At 56.1% G+C, this 27,434-nt stretch overlaps 1 protein-coding gene across 27 annotated transcripts; it reads left to right on the top strand.

Moving 5' to 3' along the window:
- Positions 1-371: 371 nt before the first annotated feature.
- On the top strand, positions 372-24,961 carry LOC142364092 (uncharacterized). 27 transcript variants are annotated; one of them, XR_012766155.1, is made up of 35 exons: positions 372-1,390; positions 1,477-1,523; positions 1,651-2,704; positions 2,790-2,830; positions 2,917-3,138; positions 4,089-4,144; positions 4,230-4,270; positions 4,357-4,403; positions 4,531-5,584; positions 5,670-5,710; positions 5,797-7,024; positions 7,110-7,150; positions 7,237-7,283; positions 7,411-8,590; positions 8,677-8,723; positions 8,851-9,904; positions 9,990-10,030; positions 10,117-10,163; positions 10,291-11,344; positions 11,430-11,470; positions 11,557-11,603; positions 11,731-12,784; positions 12,870-12,910; positions 12,997-13,043; positions 13,171-14,350; positions 14,437-14,483; positions 14,611-15,664; positions 15,750-15,790; positions 15,877-15,923; positions 16,051-16,395; positions 16,730-16,939; positions 19,755-19,940; positions 22,314-22,498; positions 23,155-23,686; positions 24,613-24,961. XR_012766155.1 is itself a non-coding variant. In XM_075442606.1 (5 exons), the coding sequence occupies exon 1, from the start codon at positions 16,528-16,530 to the stop codon at positions 17,203-17,205; it is 678 nt and encodes a 225-aa protein (XP_075298721.1). In that variant the 5' UTR covers positions 16,408-16,527; the 3' UTR covers positions 17,206-17,889; positions 19,755-19,940; positions 22,314-22,498; positions 23,155-23,345; positions 24,616-24,961. The 27 variants fall into 27 exon arrangements, 5 of the variants coding, with proteins under 5 accessions (XP_075298721.1, XP_075298722.1, XP_075298724.1 ...); XR_012766164.1 differs by having other exon boundaries at positions 2,917-4,270; positions 7,411-7,458; positions 8,409-8,464; positions 8,550-8,590; XR_012766150.1 differs by having other exon boundaries at positions 372-1,264; positions 1,350-1,390; positions 2,917-4,270.
- Positions 24,962-27,434: the final 2,473 nt, after the last annotated feature.

Here is a 27,434-nt window from a genome sequence, read left to right as displayed (position 1 = left end):
CACAAGAGCAATGGTGATTTTGTGCCTCTTGGTATGTTAGGTACTAGAAGCGATGACGGCCGCGGCGTCCGAGTCTGGAATGAGCAGGTGAGCGGAGCCCCGCAGCACTCTTGAGGCGGAGGCCTTTGTAGAAGAGGCTGGCGTTGGCTGCTGTGACGCTTACAGTCAGCAGTGTGCGAGGGTGTGTTTTTTATTTTATTATTTTTGCAGATGACGATGCGGAAGCGGGCGACTGCAGGAGCATCCCAGTTAGCCAAGGTGCTTTTTGTCGAGGATGGAGTCAGACCCCAGGCCCCCCGAAAGCTAAGTGGAGGGACTGGAGGGAGGGGACCACGGTTGTGAATGGCAGGGGGAGGGCTTGTAAAGTTAGCGCGGGGGAGAGGGCTGTGCAGGAGCGGGCCCCTTTGGGCGTGGAAAGAGAAGGAAGGGGTTTCCCTTCAGCCAACTGGGCAGGACCGCTCCAGGCTGTGTCTGTGGTGCTGTGTCATTTTTGTCATCCGTCTTCTGTGTCTTAGACCGTACCTGTATCTCAACATCCTCACGGCTCTTTGTGCGCATCGGGCACCGCCCCGGACCCTCGAATGCCCCTGCTCGCCGGCATAGTGCCGAGCGGGTGCTTCTCTTCTTGCCTTACAAGCGTAAAGCGTGGATCGGTCTCGTGGCGTGGAAGTTTCCGGTCGGTTCTCTTTTGCGGCGTCGTTCCAGGCTGTGTCGGCAGCTCTTCTCTCTAGCGGTCCGTTTTCATGGAGCGTGGGAGCTCTTCCCTGCATCCTTGCGTTCTTAGGTCTTGAAGCCGGGCTTCTTGCACGTGCGCCGTCTCTTTGGACCGTATCTTCGTGCCGGGGACCGTGCTGTCTGACTCTGTTTTTCTGGGGCTTCCGTGGAGGCTCCGTGCTCTGGGCCGTCGCGGCCCTGTAGGTCTTCTTGTCCGACAGCGTCGCCCGTCGGGGAGTCCTCCTCCTTGTGGAGGAGAGTCTTCTCTCTTCTTTGAAGCCCGTTGCTTGTGGTCTTGCGCGTAGCGTCGGTGCGTGCCCGTGCGTGTTTTGGCTTGGAGCTGCTCTGCCCGGGGCGACCGGGGAACCTGTAAACGGCAGGGCCGGGGCGGGTGAGCGGCCAAGGTGAAGGAGCGGGAGATGGGAACGGACGCGGGCATTCTTTGGTTTCGGGCGGTATCTCAGCGTGTGCCGTTTGCTTTGTTTTTATTGCAGGTGGCGCACGTAGCCTCAGAGGGGCGAAGCGGCGTGCTGACGAGAGGTCTGAGAAGGTGAGGCGGTTGTGTGCCGGGTCAGCGTGCAAGAGCAAATTGTCGTGCGGCGACGGAGCGAGGGCTGTGTCTCTGGGTTTTGCAGGGGCTGTGCGGGCCGCCTGTGGCATTGGACAACTGTTTGAGGTGAGCTGGGGTGGCAGCGAGGAGGAGCGTGGGGCGGGTGACTTCTCACGGGCGCAAGGGTAATGTTGTGTGTCTCGGTATCTCAGGTTGCAGAAGCGACGTAGGCCGCAGCGTCCGACTCTGGAATGAGCAGGTGAGTGGAGCACCCCGGTGCTTCCGAGGAGGCGGTGGTTGTGGAAGAGGTCGGCGTCGGCCAGTGTGATGCTTGCCGTCAGCCCTGTGTGTCGTCTGTGTTGTGGTCTCCCCGTTTTGCTTTTCAGATGACAAAACGGAAGCGGGCGACTGCAGGAGCATCCCAGTTAGCCAAGGTGCTTTTTGTCGAGGATGGAGTCGGACCCCAGGCCCCCCGAAAGCTAAGTGGAGGGACTGGAGGGAGGGGACCACGGTTGTGAATGGCAGGGGGAGGGCTTGTAAAGTTAGCGCGGGGGAGAGGGCTGTGCAGGAGCGGGCCCCTTTGGGCGTGGAAAGAGAAGGAAGGGGTTTCCCTTCAGCCAACTGGGCAGGACCGCTCCAGGCTGTGTCTGTGGTGCTGTGTCATTTTTGTCATCCGTCTTCTGTGTCTTAGACCGTACCTGTATCTCAACATCCTCACGGCTCTTTGTGCGCATCGGGCACCGCCCCGGACTCTCGAATGCCCCTGCTCGCCGGCATAGTGCCGAGCGGGTGCTTCTCTTCTTGCCTTACAAGCGTAAAGCGTGGATCGGTCTCGTGGCGTGGAAGTTTCCGGTCGGTTCTCTTTTGCGGCGTCGTTCCAGGCTGTGTCGGCAGCTCTTCTCTCTAGCGGTCCGTTTTCATGGAGCGTGGGAGCTCTTCCCTGCATCCTTGCGTTCTTAGGTCTTGAAGCCGGGCTTCTTGCACGTGCGCCGTCTCTTTGGACCGTATCTTCGTGCCGGGGACCGTGCTGTCTGACTCTGTTTTTCTGGGGCTTCCGTGGAGGCTCCGTGCTCTGGGCCGTCGCGGCCCTGTAGGTCTTCTTGTCCGACAGCGTCGCCCGTCGGGGAGTCCTCCTCCTTGTGGAGGAGAGTCTTCTCTCTTCTTTGAAGCCCGTTGCTTGTGGTCTTGCGCGTAGCGTCGGTGCGTGCCCGTGCGTGTTTTGGCTTGGAGCTGCTCTGCCCGGGGCGACCGGGGAACTTGTAAACGGCAGGGCCGGGGCGGGTGAGCGGCCAAGGTGAAGGAGCGGGAGATGGGAACGGACGCGGGCATTCTTTGGTTTCGGGCGGTATCTCAGCGTGTGCCGTTTGCTTTGTTTTTATTGCAGGTGGCGCACGTAGCCTCAGAGGGGCGAAGCGGCGTGCTGACGAGAGGTCTGAGAAGGTGAGGCGGTTGTGTGCCGGGTCAGCGTGCAAGAGCAAATTGTCGTGCGGCGACGGAGCGAGGGCTGTGTCTCTGGGTTTTGCAGGGGCTGTGCGGGCCGCCTGTGGCATTGGACAACTGTTTGAGGTGAGCTGGGGTGGCAGCGAGGAGGAGCGTGGGGCGGGTGACTTCTCACGGGCGCAAGGGTAATGTTGTGTGTCTCGGTATCTCAGGTTGCAGAAGCGACGTAGGCCGCAGCGTCCGACTCTGGAATGAGCAGGTGAGTGGAGCACCCCGGTGCTTCCGAGGAGGCGGTGGTTGTGGAAGAGGTCGGCGTCGGCCAGTGTGATGCTTGCCGTCAGCCCTGTGTGTCGTCTGTGTTGTGGTCTCCCCGTTTTGCTTTTCAGATGACAAAACGGAAGCGGGCGACTGCAGGAGCATCCCAGTTAGCCAAGGTGCTTTTTGTCGAGGATGGAGTCAGACCCCAGGCCCCCCGAAAGCTAAGTGGAGGGACTGGAGGGAGGGGACCACGGTTGTGAATGGCAGGGGGAGGGCTTGTAAAGTTAGCGCGGGGGAGAGGGCTGTGCAGGAGCGGGCCCCTTTGGGCGTGGAAAGAGAAGGAAGGGGTTTCCCTTCAGCCAACTGGGCAGGACCGCTCCAGGCTGTGTCTGTGGTGCTGTGTCATTTTTGTCATCCGTCTTCTGTGTCTTAGACCGTACCTGTATCTCAACATCCTCACGGCTCTTTGTGCGCATCGGGCACCGCCCCGGACCCTCGAATGCCCCTGCTCGCCGGCATAGTGCCGAGCGGGTGCTTCTCTTCTTGCCTTACAAGCGTAAAGCGTGGATCGGTCTCGTGGCGTGGAAGTTTCCGGTCGGTTCTCTTTTGCGGCGTCGTTCCAGGCTGTGTCGGCAGCTCTTCTCTCTAGCGGTCCGTTTTCATGGAGCGTGGGAGCTCTTCCCTGCATCCTTGCGTTCTTAGGTCTTGAAGCCGGGCTTCTTGCACGTGCGCCGTCTCTTTGGACCGTATCTTCGTGCCGGGGACCGTGCTGTCTGACTCTGTTTTTCTGGGGCTTCCGTGGAGGCTCCGTGCTCTGGGCCGTCGCGGCCCTGTAGGTCTTCTTGTCCGACAGCGTCGCCCGTCGGGGAGTCCTCCTCCTTGTGGAGGAGAGTCTTCTCTCTTCTTTGAAGCCCGTTGCTTGTGGTCTTGCGCGTAGCGTCGGTGCGTGCCCGTGCGTGTTTTGGCTTGGAGCTGCTCTGCCCGGGGCGACCGGGGAACCTGTAAACGGCAGGGCCGGGGCGGGTGAGCGGCCAAGGTGAAGGAGCGGGAGATGGGAACGGACGCGGGCATTCTTTGGTTTCGGGCGGTATCTCAGCGTGTGCCGTTTGCTTTGTTTTTATTGCAGGTGGCGCACGTAGCCTCAGAGGGGCGAAGCGGCGTGCTGACGAGAGGTCTGAGAAGGTGAGGCGGTTGTGTGCCGGGTCAGCGTGCAAGAGCAAATTGTCGTGCGGCGACGGAGCGAGGGCTGTGTCTCTGGGTTTTGCAGGGGCTGTGCGGGCCGCCTGTGGCATTGGACAACTGTTTGAGGTGAGCTGGGGTGGCAGCGAGGAGGAGCGTGGGGCGGGTGACTTCTCACGGGCGCAAGGGTAATGTTGTGTGTCTCGGTATCTCAGGTTGCAGAAGCGACGTAGGCCGCAGCGTCCGACTCTGGAATGAGCAGGTGAGTGGAGCACCCCGGTGCTTCCGAGGAGGCGGTGGTTGTGGAAGAGGTCGGCGTCGGCCAGTGTGATGCTTGCCGTCAGCCCTGTGTGTCGTCTGTGTTGTGGTCTCCCCGTTTTGCTTTTCAGATGACAAAACGGAAGCGGGCGACTGCAGGAGCATCCCAGTTAGCCAAGGTGCTTTTTGTCGAGGATGGAGTCGGACCCCAGGCCCCCCGAAAGCTAAGTGGAGGGACTGGAGGGAGGGGACCACGGTTGTGAATGGCAGGGGGAGGGCTTGTAAAGTTAGCGCGGGGGAGAGGGCTGTGCAGGAGCGGGCCCCTTTGGGCGTGGAAAGAGAAGGAAGGGGTTTCCCTTCAGCCAACTGGGCAGGACCGCTCCAGGCTGTGTCTGTGGTGCTGTGTCATTTTTGTCATCCGTCTTCTGTGTCTTAGACCGTACCTGTATCTCAACATCCTCACGGCTCTTTGTGCGCATCGGGCACCGCCCCGGACTCTCGAATGCCCCTGCTCGCCGGCATAGTGCCGAGCGGGTGCTTCTCTTCTTGCCTTACAAGCGTAAAGCGTGGATCGGTCTCGTGGCGTGGAAGTTTCCGGTCGGTTCTCTTTTGCGGCGTCGTTCCAGGCTGTGTCGGCAGCTCTTCTCTCTAGCGGTCCGTTTTCATGGAGCGTGGGAGCTCTTCCCTGCATCCTTGCGTTCTTAGGTCTTGAAGCCGGGCTTCTTGCACGTGCGCCGTCTCTTTGGACCGTATCTTCGTGCCGGGGACCGTGCTGTCTGACTCTGTTTTTCTGGGGCTTCCGTGGAGGCTCCGTGCTCTGGGCCGTCGCGGCCCTGTAGGTCTTCTTGTCCGACAGCGTCGCCCGTCGGGGAGTCCTCCTCCTTGTGGAGGAGAGTCTTCTCTCTTCTTTGAAGCCCGTTGCTTGTGGTCTTGCGCGTAGCGTCGGTGCGTGCCCGTGCGTGTTTTGGCTTGGAGCTGCTCTGCCCGGGGCGACCGGGGAACTTGTAAACGGCAGGGCCGGGGCGGGTGAGCGGCCAAGGTGAAGGAGCGGGAGATGGGAACGGACGCGGGCATTCTTTGGTTTCGGGCGGTATCTCAGCGTGTGCCGTTTGCTTTGTTTTTATTGCAGGTGGCGCACGTAGCCTCAGAGGGGCGAAGCGGCGTGCTGACGAGAGGTCTGAGAAGGTGAGGCGGTTGTGTGCCGGGTCAGCGTGCAAGAGCAAATTGTCGTGCGGCGACGGAGCGAGGGCTGTGTCTCTGGGTTTTGCAGGGGCTGTGCGGGCCGCCTGTGGCATTGGACAACTGTTTGAGGTGAGCTGGGGTGGCAGCGAGGAGGAGCGTGGGGCGGGTGACTTCTCACGGGCGCAAGGGTAATGTTGTGTGTCTCGGTATCTCAGGTTGCAGAAGCGACGTAGGCCGCAGCGTCCGACTCTGGAATGAGCAGGTGAGTGGAGCACCCCGGTGCTTCCGAGGAGGCGGTGGTTGTGGAAGAGGTCGGCGTCGGCCAGTGTGATGCTTGCCGTCAGCCCTGTGTGTCGTCTGTGTTGTGGTCTCCCCGTTTTGCTTTTCAGATGACAAAACGGAAGCGGGCGACTGCAGGAGCATCCCAGTTAGCCAAGGTGCTTTTTGTCGAGGATGGAGTCAGACCCCAGGCCCCCCGAAAGCTAAGTGGAGGGACTGGAGGGAGGGGACCACGGTTGTGAATGGCAGGGGGAGGGCTTGTAAAGTTAGCGCGGGGGAGAGGGCTGTGCAGGAGCGGGCCCCTTTGGGCGTGGAAAGAGAAGGAAGGGGTTTCCCTTCAGCCAACTGGGCAGGACCGCTCCAGGCTGTGTCTGTGGTGCTGTGTCATTTTTGTCATCCGTCTTCTGTGTCTTAGACCGTACCTGTATCTCAACATCCTCACGGCTCTTTGTGCGCATCGGGCACCGCCCCGGACTCTCGAATGCCCCTGCTCGCCGGCATAGTGCCGAGCGGGTGCTTCTCTTCTTGCCTTACAAGCGTAAAGCGTGGATCGGTCTCGTGGCGTGGAAGTTTCCGGTCGGTTCTCTTTTGCGGCGTCGTTCCAGGCTGTGTCGGCAGCTCTTCTCTCTAGCGGTCCGTTTTCATGGAGCGTGGGAGCTCTTCCCTGCATCCTTGCGTTCTTAGGTCTTGAAGCCGGGCTTCTTGCACGTGCGCCGTCTCTTTGGACCGTATCTTCGTGCCGGGGACCGTGCTGTCTGACTCTGTTTTTCTGGGGCTTCCGTGGAGGCTCCGTGCTCTGGGCCGTCGCGGCCCTGTAGGTCTTCTTGTCCGACAGCGTCGCCCGTCGGGGAGTCCTCCTCCTTGTGGAGGAGAGTCTTCTCTCTTCTTTGAAGCCCGTTGCTTGTGGTCTTGCGCGTAGCGTCGGTGCGTGCCCGTGCGTGTTTTGGCTTGGAGCTGCTCTGCCCGGGGCGACCGGGGAACCTGTAAACGGCAGGGCCGGGGCGGGTGAGCGGCCAAGGTGAAGGAGCGGGAGATGGGAACGGACGCGGGCATTCTTTGGTTTCGGGCGGTATCTCAGCGTGTGCCGTTTGCTTTGTTTTTATTGCAGGTGGCGCACGTAGCCTCAGAGGGGCGAAGCGGCGTGCTGACGAGAGGTCTGAGAAGGTGAGGCGGTTGTGTGCCGGGTCAGCGTGCAAGAGCAAATTGTCGTGCGGCGACGGAGCGAGGGCTGTGTCTCTGGGTTTTGCAGGGGCTGTGCGGGCCACCTGTGGCATTGGACAACTGTTTGAGGTGAGCTGGGGTGGCAGCGAGGAGGAGCGTGGGGCGGGTGACTTCTCACGGGCGCAAGGGTAATGTTGTGTGTCTCGGTATCTCAGGTTGCAGAAGCGACGTAGGCCGCAGCGTCCGACTCTGGAATGAGCAGGTGAGTGGAGCACCCCGGTGCTTCCGAGGAGGCGGTGGTTGTGGAAGAGGTCGGCGTCGGCCAGTGTGATGCTTGCCGTCAGCCCTGTGTGTCGTCTGTGTTGTGGTCTCCCCGTTTTGCTTTTCAGATGACAAAACGGAAGCGGGCGACTGCAGGAGCATCCCAGTTAGCCAAGGTGCTTTTTGTCGAGGATGGAGTCGGACCCCAGGCCCCCCGAAAGCTAAGTGGAGGGACTGGAGGGAGGGGACCACGGTTGTGAATGGCAGGGGGAGGGCTTGTAAAGTTAGCGCGGGGGAGAGGGCTGTGCAGGAGCGGGCCCCTTTGGGCGTGGAAAGAGAAGGAAGGGGTTTCCCTTCAGCCAACTGGGCAGGACCGCTCCAGGCTGTGTCTGTGGTGCTGTGTCATTTTTGTCATCCGTCTTCTGTGTCTTAGACCGTACCTGTATCTCAACATCCTCACGGCTCTTTGTGCGCATCGGGCACCGCCCCGGACTCTCGAATGCCCCTGCTCGCCGGCATAGTGCCGAGCGGGTGCTTCTCTTCTTGCCTTACAAGCGTAAAGCGTGGATCGGTCTCGTGGCGTGGAAGTTTCCGGTCGGTTCTCTTTTGCGGCGTCGTTCCAGGCTGTGTCGGCAGCTCTTCTCTCTAGCGGTCCGTTTTCATGGAGCGTGGGAGCTCTTCCCTGCATCCTTGCGTTCTTAGGTCTTGAAGCCGGGCTTCTTGCACGTGCGCCGTCTCTTTGGACCGTATCTTCGTGCCGGGGACCGTGCTGTCTGACTCTGTTTTTCTGGGGCTTCCGTGGAGGCTCCGTGCTCTGGGCCGTCGCGGCCCTGTAGGTCTTCTTGTCCGACAGCGTCGCCCGTCGGGGAGTCCTCCTCCTTGTGGAGGAGAGTCTTCTCTCTTCTTTGAAGCCCGTTGCTTGTGGTCTTGCGCGTAGCGTCGGTGCGTGCCCGTGCGTGTTTTGGCTTGGAGCTGCTCTGCCCGGGGCGACCGGGGAACTTGTAAACGGCAAGGCCGGGGCGGGTGAGCGGCCAAGGTGAAGGAGCGGGAGATGGGAACGGACGCGGGCATTCTTTGGTTTCGGGCGGTATCTCAGCGTGTGCCGTTTGCTTTGTTTTTATTGCAGGTGGCGCACGTAGCCTCAGAGGGGCGAAGCGGCGTGCTGACGAGAGGTCTGAGAAGGTGAGGCGGTTGTGTGCCGGGTCAGCGTGCAAGAGCAAATTGTCGTGCGGCGACGGAGCGAGGGCTGTGTCTCTGGGTTTTGCAGGGGCTGTGCGGGCCGCCTGTGGCATTGGACAACTGTTTGAGGTGAGCTGGGGTGGCAGCGAGGAGGAGCGTGGGGCGGGTGACTTCTCACGGGCGCAAGGGTAATGTTGTGTGTCTCGGTATCTCAGGTTGCAGAAGCGACGTAGGCCGCAGCGTCCGACTCTGGAATGAGCAGGTGAGTGGAGCACCCCGGTGCTTCCGAGGAGGCGGTGGTTGTGGAAGAGGTCGGCGTCGGCCAGTGTGATGCTTGCCGTCAGCCCTGTGTGTCGTCTGTGTTGTGGTCTCCCCGTTTTGCTTTTCAGATGACAAAACGGAAGCGGGCGACTGCAGGAGCATCCCAGTTAGCCAAGGTGCTTTTTGTCGAGGATGGAGTCGGACCCCAGGCCCCCCGAAAGCTAAGTGGAGGGACTGGAGGGAGGGGACCACGGTTGTGAATGGCAGGGGGAGGGCTTGTAAAGTTAGCGCGGGGGAGAGGGCTGTGCAGGAGCGGGCCCCTTTGGGCGTGGAAAGAGAAGGAAGGGGTTTCCCTTCAGCCAACTGGGCAGGACCGCTCCAGGCTGTGTCTGTGGTGCTGTGTCATTTTTGTCATCCGTCTTCTGTGTCTTAGACCGTACCTGTATCTCAACATCCTCACGGCTCTTTGTGCGCATCGGGCACCGCCCCGGACTCTCGAATGCCCCTGCTCGCCGGCATAGTGCCGAGCGGGTGCTTCTCTTCTTGCCTTACAAGCGTAAAGCGTGGATCGGTCTCGTGGCGTGGAAGTTTCCGGTCGGTTCTCTTTTGCGGCGTCGTTCCAGGCTGTGTCGGCAGCTCTTCTCTCTAGCGGTCCGTTTTCATGGAGCGTGGGAGCTCTTCCCTGCATCCTTGCGTTCTTAGGTCTTGAAGCCGGGCTTCTTGCACGTGCGCCGTCTCTTTGGACCGTATCTTCGTGCCGGGGACCGTGCTGTCTGACTCTGTTTTTCTGGGGCTTCCGTGGAGGCTCCGTGCTCTGGGCCGTCGCGGCCCTGTAGGTCTTCTTGTCCGACAGCGTCGCCCGTCGGGGAGTCCTCCTCCTTGTGGAGGAGAGTCTTCTCTCTTCTTTGAAGCCCGTTGCTTGTGGTCTTGCGCGTAGCGTCGGTGCGTGCCCGTGCGTGTTTTGGCTTGGAGCTGCTCTGCCCGGGGCGACCGGGGAACTTGTAAACGGCAGGGCCGGGGCGGGTGAGCGGCCAAGGTGAAGGAGCGGGAGATGGGAACGGACGCGGGCATTCTTTGGTTTCGGGCGGTATCTCAGCGTGTGCCGTTTGCTTTGTTTTTATTGCAGGTGGCGCACGTAGCCTCAGAGGGGCGAAGCGGCGTGCTGACGAGAGGTCTGAGAAGGTGAGGCGGTTGTGTGCCGGGTCAGCGTGCAAGAGCAAATTGTCGTGCGGCGACGGAGCGAGGGCTGTGTCTCTGGGTTTTGCAGGGGCTGTGCGGGCCGCCTGTGGCATTGGACAACTGTTTGAGGTGAGCTGGGGTGGCAGCGAGGAGGAGCGTGGGGCGGGTGACTTCTCACGGGCGCAAGGGTAATGTTGTGTGTCTCGGTATCTCAGGTTGCAGAAGCGACGTAGGCCGCAGCGTCCGACTCTGGAATGAGCAGGTGAGTGGAGCACCCCGGTGCTTCCGAGGAGGCGGTGGTTGTGGAAGAGGTCGGCGTCGGCCAGTGTGATGCTTGCCGTCAGCCCTGTGTGTCGTCTGTGTTGTGGTCTCCCCGTTTTGCTTTTCAGATGACAAAACGGAAGCGGGCGACTGCAGGAGCATCCCAGTTAGCCAAGGTGCTTTTTGTCGAGGATGGAGTCGGACCCCAGGCCCCCCGAAAGCTAAGTGGAGGGACTGGAGGGAGGGGACCACGGTTGTGAATGGCAGGGGGAGGGCTTGTAAAGTTAGCGCGGGGGAGAGGGCTGTGCAGGAGCGGGCCCCTTTGGGCGTGGAAAGAGAAGGAAGGGGTTTCCCTTCAGCCAACTGGGCAGGACCGCTCCAGGCTGTGTCTGTGGTGCTGTGTCATTTTTGTCATCCGTCTTCTGTGTCTTAGACCGTACCTGTATCTCAACATCCTCACGGCTCTTTGTGCGCATCGGGCACCGCCCCGGACTCTCGAATGCCCCTGCTCGCCGGCATAGTGCCGAGCGGGTGCTTCTCTTCTTGCCTTACAAGCGTAAAGCGTGGATCGGTCTCGTGGCGTGGAAGTTTCCGGTCGGTTCTCTTTTGCGGCGTCGTTCCAGGCTGTGTCGGCAGCTCTTCTCTCTAGCGGTCCGTTTTCATGGAGCGTGGGAGCTCTTCCCTGCATCCTTGCGTTCTTAGGTCTTGAAGCCGGGCTTCTTGCACGTGCGCCGTCTCTTTGGACCGTATCTTCGTGCCGGGGACCGTGCTGTCTGACTCTGTTTTTCTGGGGCTTCCGTGGAGGCTCCGTGCTCTGGGCCGTCGCGGCCCTGTAGGTCTTCTTGTCCGACAGCGTCGCCCGTCGGGGAGTCCTCCTCCTTGTGGAGGAGAGTCTTCTCTCTTCTTTGAAGCCCGTTGCTTGTGGTCTTGCGCGTAGCGTCGGTGCGTGCCCGTGCGTGTTTTGGCTTGGAGCTGCTCTGCCCGGGGCGACCGGGGAACCTGTAAACGGCAGGGCCGGGGCGGGTGAGCGGCCAAGGTGAAGGAGCGGGAGATGGGAACGGACGCGGGCATTCTTTGGTTTCGGGCGGTATCTCAGCGTGTGCCGTTTGCTTTGTTTTTATTGCAGGTGGCGCACGTAGCCTCAGAGGGGCGAAGCGGCGTGCTGACGAGAGGTCTGAGAAGGTGAGGCGGTTGTGTGCCGGGTCAGCGTGCAAGAGCAAATTGTCGTGCGGCGACGGAGCGAGGGCTGTGTCTCTTGGTTTTGCAGGGGCTGTGCGGGCCACCTGTGGCATTGGACAACTGTTTGAGGTGAGCTGGGGTGGCAGCGAGGAGGAGCGTGGGGCGGGTGACTTCTCACGGGCGCAAGGGTAATGTTGTGTGTCTCGGTATCTCAGGTTGCAGAAGCGACGTAGGCCGCAGCGTCCGACTCTGGAATGAGCAGGTGAGTGGAGCACCCCGGTGCTTCCGAGGAGGCGGTGGTTGTGGAAGAGGTCGGCGTCGGCCAGTGTGATGCTTGCCGTCAGCCCTGTGTGTCGTCTGTGTTGTGGTCTCCCCGTTTTGCTTTTCAGATGACAAAACGGAAGCGGGCGACTGCAGGAGCATCCCAGTTAGCCAAGGTGCTTTTTGTCGAGGATGGAGTCGGACCCCAGGCCCCCCGAAAGCTAAGTGGAGGGACTGGAGGGAGGGGACCACGGTTGTGAATGGCAGGGGGAGGGCTTGTAAAGTTAGCGCGGGGGAGAGGGCTGTGCAGGAGCGGGCCCCTTTGGGCGTGGAAAGAGAAGGAAGGGGTTTCCCTTCAGCCAACTGGGCAGGACCGCTCCAGGCTGTGTCTGTGGTGCTGTGTCATTTTTGTCATCCGTCTTCTGTGTCTTAGACCGTACCTGTATCTCAACATCCTCACGGCTCTTTGTGCGCATCGGGCACCGCCCCGGACTCTCGAATGCCCCTGCTCGCCGGCATAGTGCCGAGCGGGTGCTTCTCTTCTTGCCTTACAAGCGTAAAGCGTGGATCGGTCTCGTGGCGTGGAAGTTTCCGGTCGGTTCTCTTTTGCGGCGTCGTTCCAGGCTGTGTCGGCAGCTCTTCTCTCTAGCGGTCCGTTTTCATGGAGCGTGGGAGCTCTTCCCTGCATCCTTGCGTTCTTAGGTCTTGAAGCCGGGCTTCTTGCACGTGCGCCGTCTCTTTGGACCGTATCTTCGTGCCGGGGACCGTGCTGTCTGACTCTGTTTTTCTGGGGCTTCCGTGGAGGCTCCGTGCTCTGGGCCGTCGCGGCCCTGTAGGTCTTCTTGTCCGACAGCGTCGCCCGTCGGGGAGTCCTCCTCCTTGTGGAGGAGAGTCTTCTCTCTTCTTTGAAGCCCGTTGCTTGTGGTCTTGCGCGTAGCGTCGGTGCGTGCCCGTGCGTGTTTTGGCTTGGAGCTGCTCTGCCCGGGGCGACCGGGGAACTTGTAAACGGCAGGGCCGGGGCGGGTGAGCGGCCAAGGTGAAGGAGCGGGAGATGGGAACGGACGCGGGCATTCTTTGGTTTCGGGCGGTATCTCAGCGTGTGCCGTTTGCTTTGTTTTTATTGCAGGTGGCGCACGTAGCCTCAGAGGGGCGAAGCGGCGTGCTGACGAGAGGTCTGAGAAGGTGAGGCGGTTGTGTGCCGGGTCAGCGTGCAAGAGCAAATTGTCGTGCGGCGACGGAGCGAGGGCTGTGTCTCTGGGTTTTGCAGGGGCTGTGCGGGCCGCCTGTGGCATTGGACAACTGTTTGAGGTGAGCTGGGGTGGCAGCGAGGAGGAGCGTGGGGCGGGTGACTTCTCACGGGCGCAAGGGTAATGTTGTGTGTCTCGGTATCTCAGGTTGCAGAAGCGACGTAGGCCGCAGCGTCCGACTCTGGAATGAGCAGGTGAGTGGAGCACCCCGGTGCTTCCGAGGAGGCGGTGGTTGTGGAAGAGGTCGGCGTCGGCCAGTGTGATGCTTGCCGTCAGCCCTGTGTGTCGTCTGTGTTGTGGTCTCCCCGTTTTGCTTTTCAGATGACAAAACGGAAGCGGGCGACTGCAGGAGCATCCCAGTTAGCCAAGGTGCTTTTTGTCGAGGATGGAGTCGGACCCCAGGCCCCCCGAAAGCTAAGTGGAGGGACTGGAGGGAGGGGACCACGGTTGTGAATGGCAGGGGGAGGGCTTGTAAAGTTAGCGCGGGGGAGAGGGCTGTGCAGGAGCGGGCCCCTTTGGGCGTGGAAAGAGAAGGAAGGGGTTTCCCTTCAGCCAACTGGGCAGGACCGCTCCAGGCTGTGTCTGTGGTGCTGTGTCATTTTTGTCATCCGTCTTCTGTGTCTTAGACCGTACCTGTATCTCAACATCCTCACGGCTCTTTGTGCGCATCGGGCACCGCCCCGGACTCTCGAATGCCCCTGCTCGCCGGCATAGTGCCGAGCGGGTGCTTCTCTTCTTGCCTTACAAGCGTAAAGCGTGGATCGGTCTCGTGGCGTGGAAGTTTCCGGTCGGTTCTCTTTTGCGGCGTCGTTCCAGGCTGTGTCGGCAGCTCTTCTCTCTAGCGGTCCGTTTTCATGGAGCGTGGGAGCTCTTCCCTGCATCCTTGCGTTCTTAGGTCTTGAAGCCGGGCTTCTTGCACGTGCGCCGTCTCTTTGGACCGTATCTTCGTGCCGGGGACCGTGCTGTCTGACTCTGTTTTTCTGGGGCTTCCGTGGAGGCTCCGTGCTCTGGGCCGTCGCGGCCCTGTAGGTCTTCTTGTCCGACAGCGTCGCCCGTCGGGGAGTCCTCCTCCTTGTGGAGGAGAGTCTTCTCTCTTCTTTGAAGCCCGTTGCTTGTGGTCTTGCGCGTAGCGTCGGTGCGTGCCCGTGCGTGTTTTGGCTTGGAGCTGCTCTGCCCGGGGCGACCGGGGAACCTGTAAACGGCAGGGCCGGGGCGGGTGAGCGGCCAAGGTGAAGGAGCGGGAGATGGGAACGGACGCGGGCATTCTTTGGTTTCGGGCGGTATCTCAGCGTGTGCCGTTTGCTTTGTTTTTATTGCAGGTGGCGCACGTAGCCTCAGAGGGGCGAAGCGGCGTGCTGACGAGAGGTCTGAGAAGGTGAGGCGGTTGTGTGCCGGGTCAGCGTGCAAGAGCAAATTGTCGTGCGGCGACGGAGCGAGGGCTGTGTCTCTTGGTTTTGCAGGGGCTGTGCGGGCCGCCTGTGGCATTGGACAACTGTTTGAGGTGAGCTGGGGTGGCAGCGAGGAGGAGCATGGGGCGGGTGACTTCTCACGGGCGCAAGGGTAATGTTGTGTGTCTCGGTATCTCAGGTTGCAGAAGCGACGTAGGCCGCAGCGTCCGACTCTGGAATGAGCAGGTGAGTGGAGCACCCCGGTGCTTCCGAGGAGGCGGTGGTTGTGGAAGAGGTCGGCGTCGGCCAGTGTGATGCTTGCCGTCAGCCCTGTGTGTCGTCTGTGTTGTGGTCTCCCCGTTTTGCTTTTCAGATGACAAAACGGAAGCGGGCGACTGCAGGAGCATCCCAGTTAGCCAAGGTGCTTTTTGTCGAGGATGGAGTCGGACCCCAGGCCCCCCGAAAGCTAAGTGGAGGGACTGGAGGGAGGGGACCACGGTTGTGAATGGCAGGGGGAGGGCTTGTAAAGTTAGCGCGGGGGAGAGGGCTGTGCAGGAGCGGGCCCCTTTGGGCGTGGAAAGAGAAGGAAGGGGTTTCCCTTCAGCCAACTGGGCAGGACCGCTCCAGGCTGTGTCTGTGGTGCTGTGTCATTTTTGTCATCCGTCTTCTGTGTCTTAGACCGTACCTGTATCTCAACATCCTCACGGCTCTTTGTGCGCATCGGGCACCGCCCCGGACTCTCGAATGCCCCTGCTCGCCGGCATAGTGCCGAGCGGGTGCTTCTCTTCTTGCCTTACAAGCGTAAAGCGTGGATCGGTCTCGTGGCGTGGAAGTTTCCGGTCGGTTCTCTTTTGCGGCGTCGTTCCAGGCTGTGTCGGCAGCTCTTCTCTCTAGCGGTCCGTTTTCATGGAGCGTGGGAGCTCTTCCCTGCATCCTTGCGTTCTTAGGTCTTGAAGCCGGGCTTCTTGCACGTGCGCCGTCTCTTTGGACCGTATCTTCGTGCCGGGGACCGTGCTGTCTGACTCTGTTTTTCTGGGGCTTCCGTGGAGGCTCCGTGCTCTGGGCCGTCGCGGCCCTGTAGGTCTTCTTGTCCGACAGCGTCGCCCGTCGGGGAGTCCTCCTCCTTGTGGAGGAGAGTCTTCTCTCTTCTTTGAAGCCCGTTGCTTGTGGTCTTGCGCGTAGCGTCGGTGCGTGCCCGTGCGTGTTTTGGCTTGGAGCTGCTCTGCCCGGGGCGACCGGGGAACTTGTAAACGGCAGGGCCGGGGCGGGTGAGCGGCCAAGGTGAAGGAGCGGGAGATGGGAACGGACGCGGGCATTCTTTGGTTTCGGGCGGTATCTCAGCGTGTGCCGTTTGCTTTGTTTTTATTGCAGGTGGCGCACGTAGCCTCAGAGGGGCGAAGCGGCGTGCTGACGAGAGGTCTGAGAAGGTGAGGCGGTTGTGTGCCGGGTCAGCGTGCAAGAGCAAATTGTCGTGCGGCGACGGAGCGAGGGCTGTGTCTCTTGGTTTTGCAGGGGCTGTGCGGGCCGCCTGTGGCATTGGACAACTGTTTGAGGTGAGCTGGGGTGGCAGCGAGGAGGAGCGTGGGGCGGGTGACTTCTCACGGGCGCAAGGGTAATGTTGTGTGTCTCGGTATCTCAGGTTGCAGAAGCGACGTAGGCCGCAGCGTCCGACTCTGGAATGAGCAGGTGAGTGGAGCACCCCGGTGCTTCCGAGGAGGCGGTGGTTGTGGAAGAGGTCGGCGTCGGCCAGTGTGATGCTTGCCGTCAGCCCTGTGTGTCGTCTGTGTTGTGGTCTCCCCGTTTTGCTTTTCAGATGACAAAACGGAAGCGGGCGACTGCAGGAGCATCCCAGTTAGCCAAGGTGCTTTTTGTCGAGGATGGAGTCGGACCCCAGGCCCCCCGAAAGCTAAGTGGAGGGACTGGAGGGAGGGGACCACGGTTGTGAATGGCAGGGGGAGGGCTTGTAAAGTTAGCGCGGGGGAGAGGGCTGTGCAGGAGCGGGCCCCTTTGGGTGTGCAAAGGGAGTGGGTTTGTTTTCAGAACAGGAGTGTCAGGGCAGGGTATTTTCATTCTCTGTCTTATCTCTTCTGTGGGTTTCAATGTCTCCATAGCTTTTCCTGATGAGCAGCAGCTTTGGCAGCGCTCCGGAGAGTCTGTGGTACGTGTCCTCCTGGCCATTGTGCCAGTCGAGTCTTTCTTGTCTTGCAGTTATGTTCTGCCATTACATTGCTGCTGCCGCTATCGTGGTGAGGCCGCTGCCTCCGTGTTGCTGCTGCTTTTGTGCAACCCCATGCACCGGCACAGTGTCGGGGCGTACCTGTTGGATAGCAGCTCTCTGGAGAGTGACCTGGGTGTGCTGGTGGATGACCAGTTGACCATGAGCCAGCAGTGTGCCCTGGTTACCAAGAAGGCCAGTGGGATCCTGGGGTGCATTAAGAAGAGTGTGGCTAGCAGGTCGAGGGAGGTTCTCCTTCTCCTGTTCTCTGCCGTAGTGAGGCCCCATCTGGAGTACTGCGTCCAGTTCTGGGCTTCCCACTTCAAGAAAGATGAGGATCTACTGGAGAGAGTCCAGCGGAGGGCTACGAGGACGATGAGGGGACTGGAGCATCTCTCCTACGAGGAGAGGCTGAGGGAGCTGGTCTTGTTTAGCCTGGAGAAAAGGCCGAGAGGGGACCTTATAAACGCTTATAAATATCTTAAAGGTGGGTGTCGGGAGGATGGGGCCAGACTCTTTTTAGTAGTGCCTAGCGACATGACAAGGGGCAACGGGCACAAACTGAAGCATGGGAAGTTCCAGCTGAACACAAGGAAGAAATTCTTCACTCTGAGGGTGACGGAGCCCTGGAACAGGCTGCCCGGGGAGGTTGTGGTTTCTCCTTCTCTGGAGATATTCGAGGCCTGCGTAGACAAGGTCCTGTGCAGCCTGCTCTGGGTGACCCTGCTTCGGCAGGGGGGTTGGACTAGATGACCCACAGAGGTCCCTTCCAACCCCCAACACTGTGATTCTGCGATGCGATGATGATGCCGAGGCCTCTGTGATCCTGCGGCCACCGTAACACCGCCGCGATGATAATCCGATTTCACTAATACCTAATCCTCTTTATATGTTTTTTGTCTGCCTCGCTTATTCCCTTTGCCTTTTTTTTTTTTCATTATTTCGTGTCTTTCTTTAGTGCCTTTGCTTTTTAACTTTTCTCTCTAGATCTCTGTTTTAGTATACTGTCTCTAGTTTAATTTTTTCCTTTAATTCCCTAATGGCTATCGATTGTAAATGCTCTTTCTTTGTCTACTTTCATTCCCTTCGCTGTCTTTTTTAACTGCTTCCTGTTTTTCTTTAGTGCCCTTGCTTTTTAATTACTCTTTTATGCCTACTTTTATCCTGTTTACTGTCTGTATTATTTAATAATTTCTGCTCTTTCCATTACTGCTGTCGCTTCTTAAAATTTATTGTCTATGTCTGTGTGACTGGGTTCAGCTGGAATAGAGTTAATTTTCACAAGAAGCTATTTTGGCTGACTCAAACTAGCCAGTGAAATGTGATATTTGATACCGTGTGACATCACGTTTGGTATTTCAATTGGGGAACTGGCTGGAGCAGGGAGATTTGCTACTTGGGAGCACGCTGAGCACTGGGCTGTTAGAAAATTACGCTGTATGTGTGCGTGTGTGTGTATATATATATATATATTTGTTTTAAATCAGTATTATTCTTGTTATTTTCTTTGCCCTTTGCTGTCCTGTTAAACTGTGTTTATCCCAACCCACAAGTTTTTGCCTTTTCCTTGTGATTCTGCTCCCGATCCCGTTGGGGGTGGGAGGAGAGTGAGAGAGCAACCACGTGGTTCTTTGTTGCCCGCTGGGGCTAAACCACAATACTGCATTTTTGTTTGCTGTTTTGTAGTTCTTTCCTCTCTTCATTGCTTGGCTTTTAAAAATTTCCACTTTTATATCATTCGCTCGCTTTATTTTTTTCATTATTTTGTCTTATTATACCTTAGTGCCATCGCTTTTAAAATTTCCTTTTTACGTCTCCTTTTTTGTTTGCTGCCATTTTTTGATTTTTTCTCTTTATTTTCCTAATCCTCCTTTCCTTTTTAAATTTTACACTTTTATCTCGGTTCGTTCTTTAATTTACTGTTATTTTTTAAAGTATTTCTTGTTTCCTTAGTGCCATCGCTTTCGAAATTTTCTTTCTCCGTCCCTTTTAGTTTGCTGTCCTTATTTTTTAGTTTTTCCCTTTATTTCTCTAATCTTCTTTGTTTTTAAAATTTTCCACTTTTATCTGATTCGCTGTCTTTATTTTTAAATGAGTCTCATTTTTCCTTAATGCCATAGCTTTTTAGATTTTCTATGTCTTGATGTAATTCCTCATCGCTATTTTAATTTTTGCTTCTTTCCTTAATCCCCATTTAATTTAAAATTTTGTCTACTTTTATCCCATTTGTTGTCTTTATTTCACCGTCGTTTATTTTCACTGGCGTTTCCCAGGGCTCCATTTTGGGGCCAGTCTCGTTTAATACCTTTATCAATGATCTGGCTGAGCGGATTGAGTGCTCCCTCAGTACGTTTGCAGATGACACCAAGCTGGGTGGGAGCGTCGAGCTGCTTGCGGGTAGGAAGGCTCTGCAGAGGGATCTGGACAGACTGGATCAATGGGACGAGGCGAATTGCGTGAGGTTCAAGTGCCGAGTTCTGCCCTTGGGTCAGAATAACCCCACGCAGCGCTACAGGGTTGGGGAAGAGTGGCTGGAGAGCTGCCCGGCGGAAAAGGACCTGGGGGTGTTGGTTGACAGCCAGCTGAACGTGAGCCAGCAGCGTGGCCAGGTGGTCCAGAAGGCCAAGGGCATCCTGGCTTGTATCGGGAATAGGGTGGGCAGCTGGAGTAGGGCAGCGATCGTGCCCCTGTACTCAGCACTGGTGAGGCGGCACCTCGAGTACCGTGTTTGGTTTTGGGCCCCTCAGTACAAGCAGGACGCTGCGTTGCTGGACCGTGTGCAGGGAAGAGCGACGAGGCTGGTGAGGGCTCTAAAGAACGGGTCTTGCGAGGAGCGGCTGTGGGAACTGGGGTTGTTTAGTCTGGAGAAGAGGAGGCAGAGGGGAGACCTTATTGCTCTCTACAGCTACCTGAAGGGAGGTTGTAGCGAAGCGGGTGTTGGTTTCTTCTCCCAAGTAATTAGCGATCGGACGAGAGGAAATGACCTCAAGTTGCATCAGGGGAGGTTTAGATTGGAGATTAGGTAAAATTTCATAACTGAAAGTTGTGAAGCATTGGAACAGGCTGCCCAGGGAAGCGGTGGAGTCACTATCCCTGGAGGTATTCGAAAAATATGTAGATATGGTACTTCAGGGCGTGGTTTAGCAGGCATGATGTTGTTGTGTTGACAGTTGGCCGTGATGATCTTACAGGTCTTTTCCAACCTCGACGAATCTATGATTCCCTCTTGGTCTGTCTGTTCTGCTGCTCGCTCGTCATGCGCTCTCTCTCTCTCTTTCCCTCTGTCCTATTCCTCTGCATAGTACGTCAGAGATTGAGGCTCTGTGTCTAGGGAGCCTCGTCGCGTAAGAGCTGCGAGACGTGTACGTTTTCTCTTGGGTGGAGGACAGCCAAGTCACCGGACTTAGGGAAGAGGAAGGAAGGAGAGAAGGAGAGAGAAGCATCTGAAGCGGCAGTGTCTCCCGGCAGTGCTGAGAGCGAGAGCTGCGGTGAGTCCCGGGCCCTCGGGGCCCTGTCGACCCTCTTCTGCATCCTTAGCCCACCCACGGCCCCCTCTCTTTCATACAGTGCTATGATTTTTTTTTTTTTTTTTTTCCTTCTCCTTCCTCGTACCTCCCGTCTTCTGTTTATGTTTGCGTCCTCCTTTCTCTCCCTCTTTTTCTCCCTCCACAATTTCTCTGCCCTGTTCCCTGCTGGTGTTCTCCTCTGCGCCTGTACGTGCTACTCCACGTCCCTGCCTTCTTATTCCTCTTCCTCCTCCTTCCTTCTCTTTCTCTCTGTATCCTTGTGTCTAGCTCACTGTCGCTGGTTTTTTTCATCAGGTGTCTCACTGTCCCCATCCTCCTTCTTTTCATCTGTTACTCTCTCTGACCCTTTGTGCTGCTCCCTGGCCCCCTTTGTTTTTTTTTTTCCATACTCGGTCTCTTTGCAGGGCTCCTAATATACTGCTCTTTTTTTGTGACGCACTACGTGCTTCTCACGGCCTACGTCTTTCTCTCTCGTTATCGTTTTTCTGGTGTGTCGCTCTGTCTCGCTTCCTGTGCCGTCTCTATCCCTTTGTCTAACTCCCTGCCCATATTCCTATTCCTCTGTGTCCTGTTGACCATCCAGAGTTTTTCCTCCATCTCCATCCTGCCGGTGTTCTCGTCTATCTTTGCGCCCTGCTCTTTCTGTGTCTTTTCCTGTGTCCCCGCTGCTTTTTTTCCTCCGTCTCTGTCCAGATTCCTGTCCCTTTCCTTTTTCCTCTTGCTGTCCTTGTGCCCTGCTTCCTCTCGCTGCTTTTTCTGCCTTTCTGTGCGCCATTCGCTCTGCCATCTTTTCTTTCTCTATCCCCCTGTGCAGCTAGCTGCCCCTTCTTTCCTTTCTCTCTTCCTCGGTATTTTTTTCTTTCTCCGTACCTCTCTCCCACTGCACATCACGGTGGTTTTCCCCTCACCAATGCTGTTCTGCTCTCCGTCCCTTTTCTGTGTCGTTCTGTCCTGCTCCCAGTGTCTGTTTTTTAATTCCTCCCTCTCTGTCCCGCGGCCCGCTGGTTTTTTTTTCCCCTTCTTCTTCCCAGCTGCCCAGCCGAGGCTTTTCCCCCTCCGTCTCCGACCTGCTCCCCCATCTCTTATTTTTGCCTGTCTTTCACTTTATCCTGCCTCCCTGTTCCCTTTTTCTCTCTCAGTATCACCTTGTCCCGCTCCCTGTCCCTGTCTTTCTCTGACAATCTGTCCCGCTCCTTGTCGTTCTCTCTCTTCGCTATTATTCCCTGTCCTTCTTCTGGCCTTTCCTTCCCTCTTTGTCTATCCTACTGCCCCAGTGCTTCTTTCTCTACCGCTATCCTGCTCCCTGCCCCTTGTTTTCTCTCGCAGTCCCTCTGTCCTGCTTCCTGTCCCCGGTTTTCCCGTCTCTCTATCCTGCTGCCTGTCTGGTTGTTTCTTAGCGTACCTCCCTGTCCATCCGGCTCTCCCTTTTTGCCTTTCTCTCCTTCTCTGTCCTGCTTCCCGGCGGCCCTTTCTTCTCTTCCTCTCTCTCTGTCCTCTGGCCCCTTGCTGGTTTGTGTTGGCGTTCCAACCCTAACCACCACCTTTGTCGTCTGACCTTTTCTTTGTTTCTTGGTACCTCTTTTCGTGTTCCCTGTTCTCTCTCTGTCAGTGTGTCATCCCACAGGGGTGGGAGGCTGAAAAAGGGTTGGAAGCTGGGGGGGGGGAGTGGAGGCCGCAAAGAGGTAGGAGGTTGCAGAGGGCTGGGAAGCTGAATTAAGTAGAGGCCAGCAAAATGGGTGGTAGGAGGCTGATGGGGGGGGGAGGATGGGGGGGGGGGGTGGGCCGAGGAGGGGGGAGTAGAGGCCAGAAAAAAAAGGAGGCCGGAAAGGGGTGGGAGGCTGCAGAGGAGCGGGAGGCCCGTAGGGGTGAGTAGAAGCCAGAAAAAGGAGGCCGGGGACGAGAGTAAAGGCCAGAAAAAAAGGAGGCCGGAAAGGGGCGGGAGGCTGGGTTAAGTAGAGCCAGAAAAATAGGAGGTGGGAGGCTGGGGGGGAGAGGTAGAGGCCGGAATAAAAAGGAGGCTGGAAAGGGGTGGGAGGCTGGGGGTGAGAGTAGAGGCCAGAAACAAAAAGGAGGCCCGAAAGGGGCGGGAGGCCGCAGAGAGGTGGGAGGCCAGGGGCGAGAGTAGAGGCCAGACAAATAGGAGGCCGGAAAGGGGTGGGAGGTTGGGGGGTGCGAGTAGAGGCCAGAAAGGCCCTTTTCTTCTGGCTTCTTCCCTGTCTTTATCTGTCTTTCTTGCCTTGTTTATTCCTCTGATTCAAGTTCTCTCTCCATCCGTGTGTTGCGCTTCCCGCTCATCATATTCTCTCTTTTTCTCTGTCCTGTTCCTGCGTATAGTGTGCAGTGAGGCTTCTTGTCTAGGAAGCCGCGTCTCGTATGAGCTCTGAGACACCCACGTGCATTTTCTCTGAGGTGGAGGAGAGCCAAACGACTGGAATTACAGAAGAAGAAGGGAAGAGAAAAGGAGAGGGAAGCATCTGAAGCGTCCAAGTCTCCCGGCAGCCCCGAGACCGAGAGCTGCGGTGAGTCCAGGGCTCTGTCACCCCTCTTCTGTATCCTGGGCCCTGCCCTGGCTCCCTCTCTTTCCCACATAGCTACGATTATTTTTTTTTTTCTGCTCTCGTGTACCTTCTTTCTCCGTCTGTCTCTGACTTGTCCTCATCGTTTAGGTCCTCCCTCTTGGTATTTTTTCCTCCTTCCCGTCTTTCTGTGCAGCTTTCCGTTACTAGTATTGCTTTCCTCCTTTTCTGTCCCATAGCCTGTCAGTATTTTTGCTTTGGTGCTCTCTGTCTGGCTCCTGGTCCCTTGATTCTAGCCCTTCCTTCTCGGCTCCGTAGCACGTCACAGATCTACTGCTTTCTCCACGTCTATTCTATTCTATTTCCTCATCTCTCTTTATCCAGGTCCCTGCCGCTATTCTTTTTTCCTCTGTCATGCTGCGGGTTTTTGTTTTTTTTTTTTGGCATCTCCTTCCTGCTCCCCGTTCTTCATTTTCAGTCTCTGTCCTGCTCCCTTTTCTTTTTTCTGCTGCTGTTTTTCCTGTCTCCGTGCCGCTTCTTTCTTCATCTCTGTGGGACCGCCTGTCCCCACCCTTCTTTCGCTGTCCTTTTCCCTGCTTCGTGCTTTCTCGTTACACCGCCGCTGTCCAGCCATCTGTCATTTTTCTCCTGTCTTGTAGCGGCCTGCACCCTGCTTCTCATTTTTGGCAGCCCCTGCCCAGCAGAGCGTCGCTCCGGGAGCCGACTGACCGACTGTTCTCCGCTGGATCGATGGGCGCAGCTCCGGGAAGGACTGCCGAGCTGTCGGAGGGGCAGGGGGAGCGTCGGGGGCACCGCGGCTCGGAGCAGACGGGTTCCCCAGACTCATTCGGTGCGTGACTGAATAAACACCCGTTGTCTCTTTTGCCTTCTTACCTGTGTTTGTGCTTCCTTTGCATGGGATGAGGGGTGCAAGGGACCCCAGGGGAGGAAGAGACTCCCTTTGTGGCTCTGGAGATGGCCCCCTGTTCCTGCCGGGCTCCAGCTGGGGGCAGGGGCCGGAGAAGCCCCAGGTGCGGGCAGCGGGGCTGATGGCGACGGCCCCTCCCTTTAAGGCGGTGGCTGCCGGTGGGTGTGCCGGTGCTGCCGTGCCCCGGGTGGCTGCGGAGGGGCCAGTGCGAGCCGAGGGAGGAGCGGAGCCGTCGCCGAGGTCCGGCTGCTGCAAAAGCGAAAGTGAGCCGGAGGGGGTGGGTAGGGGGGGTGACCGACCGGCTGGTCTTGGGGAAAGCCCCCGGGAGGGCAGCAGTGCCTGCGGGGGGCCTGCTGGGCACTGCGTCGGAGGTGACTAGCGGTGGGGGTGCGGCGCCCCGTCGGAGCCGCCGGCGGGTGGGGCGCGGTGTCCCCGCCGGCTCGGGCAGAGGGGGAGGTGCCTTTCGCGGCGTGCTGGGAGCTGTAGTCTCGGGGCGCTTTAGTTCCCTGTTGCTTTTAAAATATTCTTGCTACACCTCCCTTTTTTCCATTTGCTGTCTTTTAAAAATTATTCCTCGCATTTCAGTAGCGCCCTCGCCGTTTAAATTTTCTGTCCGGGTCTTCATTTATTTATTTGCTCTCCCTATTTTTTAATTCTTACCCCCCTTAATCCCTTGGGTTTTCAACTTTGGTTTCTATGTCTGCTGTTGTCAAGCTCCCTATCCCTATATTTTATTTCTTTTCTACGCACCGTGCGCCCTGTTGCTTTTATAATATACTTGCTCTGTCTCTATTTATTTTGCCATCCTTATTTTGTAATTTTTTCTCTCTTCATCTCATGGATGTTAATTTTTGTTTACATCTGATTTCACGTAGCTTTCTGTTTCTCTTTTTTCATCTTTTCCTCTCTTAATCCCCATCGCTTTTAAAATTGATTCTCTAAGTTTCTGTTTATTTTGTTTACTATGGTTAATTTTAAACTTTTTTCCTTTATTTTTGTAATTCCTGTCACTTTTAATATTTTCTATGTTTAAGGAAGGGGTTAAAGGGATTTTAGTAGAAGCAGACTTACCTAATAGGTAAGGAATTTAGTGGAAGCAGCACTGCCTGATAGTTGCTGTGCAGAGAACTGAGGGTGCTTATCTATTGTGTAAATTAACTGAGGCACAGTCTTGCATTTCCTTACAAAGCAGGTAGTTCCTGATAAGGGCTGGGGAGTCGCCTAGAACCGGCTAAGACTGACCTTGCGGTTTGGATGGAAGCTAGAAGAGAACCCAGTTTGGCCAGAAACAAAAGTCAATCGGCGAACACCGCGACGAAGAGGATGAGCCTTCATCTTGGGACTCCCGATGACCACCACCAGGAGGGCACTGCACAAGCGCAGCTGGGAGGAGTCTATGGAAATGATGCTTTGGAACTGATTTTAATACGAAGCAGGGATACGTCATGCATATGTATAGGCGGACTGGGAGTTTGATGAATATATAATATTTGACCGTATAAATGGAAGAAGCAAGTTACTGTCCGGCACGCACGACTTTGGTGGGGCTACCCCCGTGCCGCCCGTCGCCGAATAAACGTACCTTCTTACAATCTTACAGATCGTGGAGTCTGTTTTCCGCACGTCTATGTCATCTTTTTTCCAGTTCGCTGTCTGTATTTTTTTTCTCATCTGTCCTTTACACGTTTGCTTTTGAAATGTTATTTCATTGTCTGCATTTTTGTTATAGTTTGGCTGTGGCTGGCAACAATAGGGCTACGCGGCGGCTGTGCCACCCCTCTCCCCGCTGGGCTGGGGAGGACAATAGAAAGAAAAAGGCAAAAACGCATAGGTCGGGATAAGGGCAGTTCTAACAGAACAGCAAACAAAGGGAACGGTAACCACGACAATACCCATAGGGAGAATACACAAAACAAATAGAGGGATGCACAGAGGCACTCTCGCCACCCGCTGCCCCGTGCTCCCGAGCCTCGACTGACTTCCCGCCGCCCAGGTCCCCCCAACCAGAACCCAGCGTGACGGCACGTGGTATGGAATACCCTGTTCTGTTTGGCCAGGTTGGGTCAGCTTGCCCGGCTGTGTCCGCTCCTGGCTCCTGGTGAAAATTAACCCTGTCCTGGCCGAACCCAGGACAGTTTTACTTCACCGTCCGTGTTTTTCATTTTTTTTACCTTTATCGTCTCAATTATTTTTTCAAAATACCCTTTCCGTGTTTACTTTTATCCCACTTGCTGGTTTTGGTTTATAGTTTTCTTGTTTTTCCTTAGCCCCGTCACCTGTACAATTTTCTTTCTATGTCTACTTTTATCAAGCCCCCATCCCTAGTTTTAATTCTTTCTTGTCTGTCGTGTGCCCTGTCGGTTATAATTTTTCTTTTTTATGTCTCCATTATAGTTCGCTGTCGCTATTTTTAATTTTTCTTTTATTTTCTTAATCCAGTCGCTTTTAAACTAATCTTTCTGCGTCTACTTTTATCTGCCTCGCCGTCCCCGTTTTTCAGTTGTTCACTCTCGCATTCCTATTAGTTTTGAAAGTTTGTTTCTAGGAGTACTTTTATCTCATTGTCTCTCCCTCTGTTAATTTTTTCCCGTATCCCGTCTCCTGTAAAATTTTTGTCCTAGGTCTGCTTTTATCAAGGTGCGTCTCCCCGTTTTTTAACGGTTTCTCGTCTGCCCGCTACCGTGTTGGTTTTACGTTTTCTTTCCTAGTCTATTATTACCCGGTTCGCCACCTTTCTTTTTCAGTTTGTTCTCGTCTGTCCTGTACACGGTCACTTTTGGTCAGCCGGGAGCTGCGGTGAGTCATGAGTCCGGGCCCTTCCCTGCTGTGCTTCTCCAGATCTCTGCCTGCATCCCTCTGCTATTCAGGCTGTTTGGCTCCCCGAAGCGTTACGTTCTTGTGCCCGCAGTGCCCTGTTTCTTGTCGCCTTCTACGTTTCCTTTCTACGTCTCTCCCGTTCTGGCTGCCCAGCTGTTATTATTTCATTCTTCTCCCACTGCCTTCTTCCCTCTTTCTTGGGAAAATTACAGTTCTAGGTCTCCCTCCGCCCAGTGACCCACATCTGTTTTCAGCGACCCCTTCTACTCTTCTCCCTGTCACTCTTACTATGTCCTTTCCCTGGGACCGTCTATCAGGTTCCCTCTCCCGATGTTTAACTTCTTGCCCGTACGGCCAGTACCCTGTTGCTTTCTAAATTCGCTCCTTGCGTCTACGTTTAACCGGTTCCCCGTCCGTGTGTTTTATTCCTTCCTGCCTGTCCTCTGTCGCTTTTTGAATTTCGTTTCGTTTATGTAGTTTGCCGAGCCTATTTTTAGGCATTTTTCCTCTCTCTTCTCAGTCCGTTTGCTTTTTAAATTTTCCTAATATGTCAACTTTAATCCAGTTTGTTGTCCTTATTTTTCAATTTTTTTCCCGTCTGTCCTTTACCCCGTCACTTTCGAAATTCTCTTTCTGCGTCTACTGTAATGAAGCTGCCGGTCCCCATTTTTAATTGTTCTTTGTCGGTCGTGTACCCATCGCTTTTACTATTATTATGAAGTTCGTTATCCCTATATTTTATTTATTTCTTTAATTCCCTAATCGCTGTTGCTTTTTAAACGTTCTCCCTGTCTACTTTTATCCTGTGTGCTGTATTGGTTAATTTTTTTCTTCTCTCTTTAGCCCCATCGCTTTTTAAATTTTCTTTCGGCGTGTCGGTTTTACTTTGCGATCCCTATTTCTGAACATTTTGTTCCTTCCTTTTCCCAATCCCCGTCGCTTCTAAAATCTTCTTTCTGTGTACCTTTTTCCCAATCGCCATCATTAGTTTTAGATAATTTCTTCTCTTTCCTTAGCGCCGTCGTTTTTTAAATTTTCCGTCTGTGTTTTAGTTTGCCGTTGCTATTTTTTAGTTCTTCCTCTTCCTTTTTTAATTATTTTGCCGTCTTTTTTCCCTCGGTGCCGTCGCTCCTTACATTTTCCTTCTGCGCGTCCATTTTAGTTCGCTGTCACTAATTCTTAATTATTTCTTTG

This window comes from Opisthocomus hoazin, chromosome 24 (assembly GCF_030867145.1).
Source record: "Opisthocomus hoazin isolate bOpiHoa1 chromosome 24, bOpiHoa1.hap1, whole genome shotgun sequence".
Lineage (NCBI taxonomy): Eukaryota > Metazoa > Chordata > Aves > Opisthocomiformes > Opisthocomidae > Opisthocomus > Opisthocomus hoazin.
This window is presented reverse-complemented; position numbering and strand designations above follow the sequence as displayed.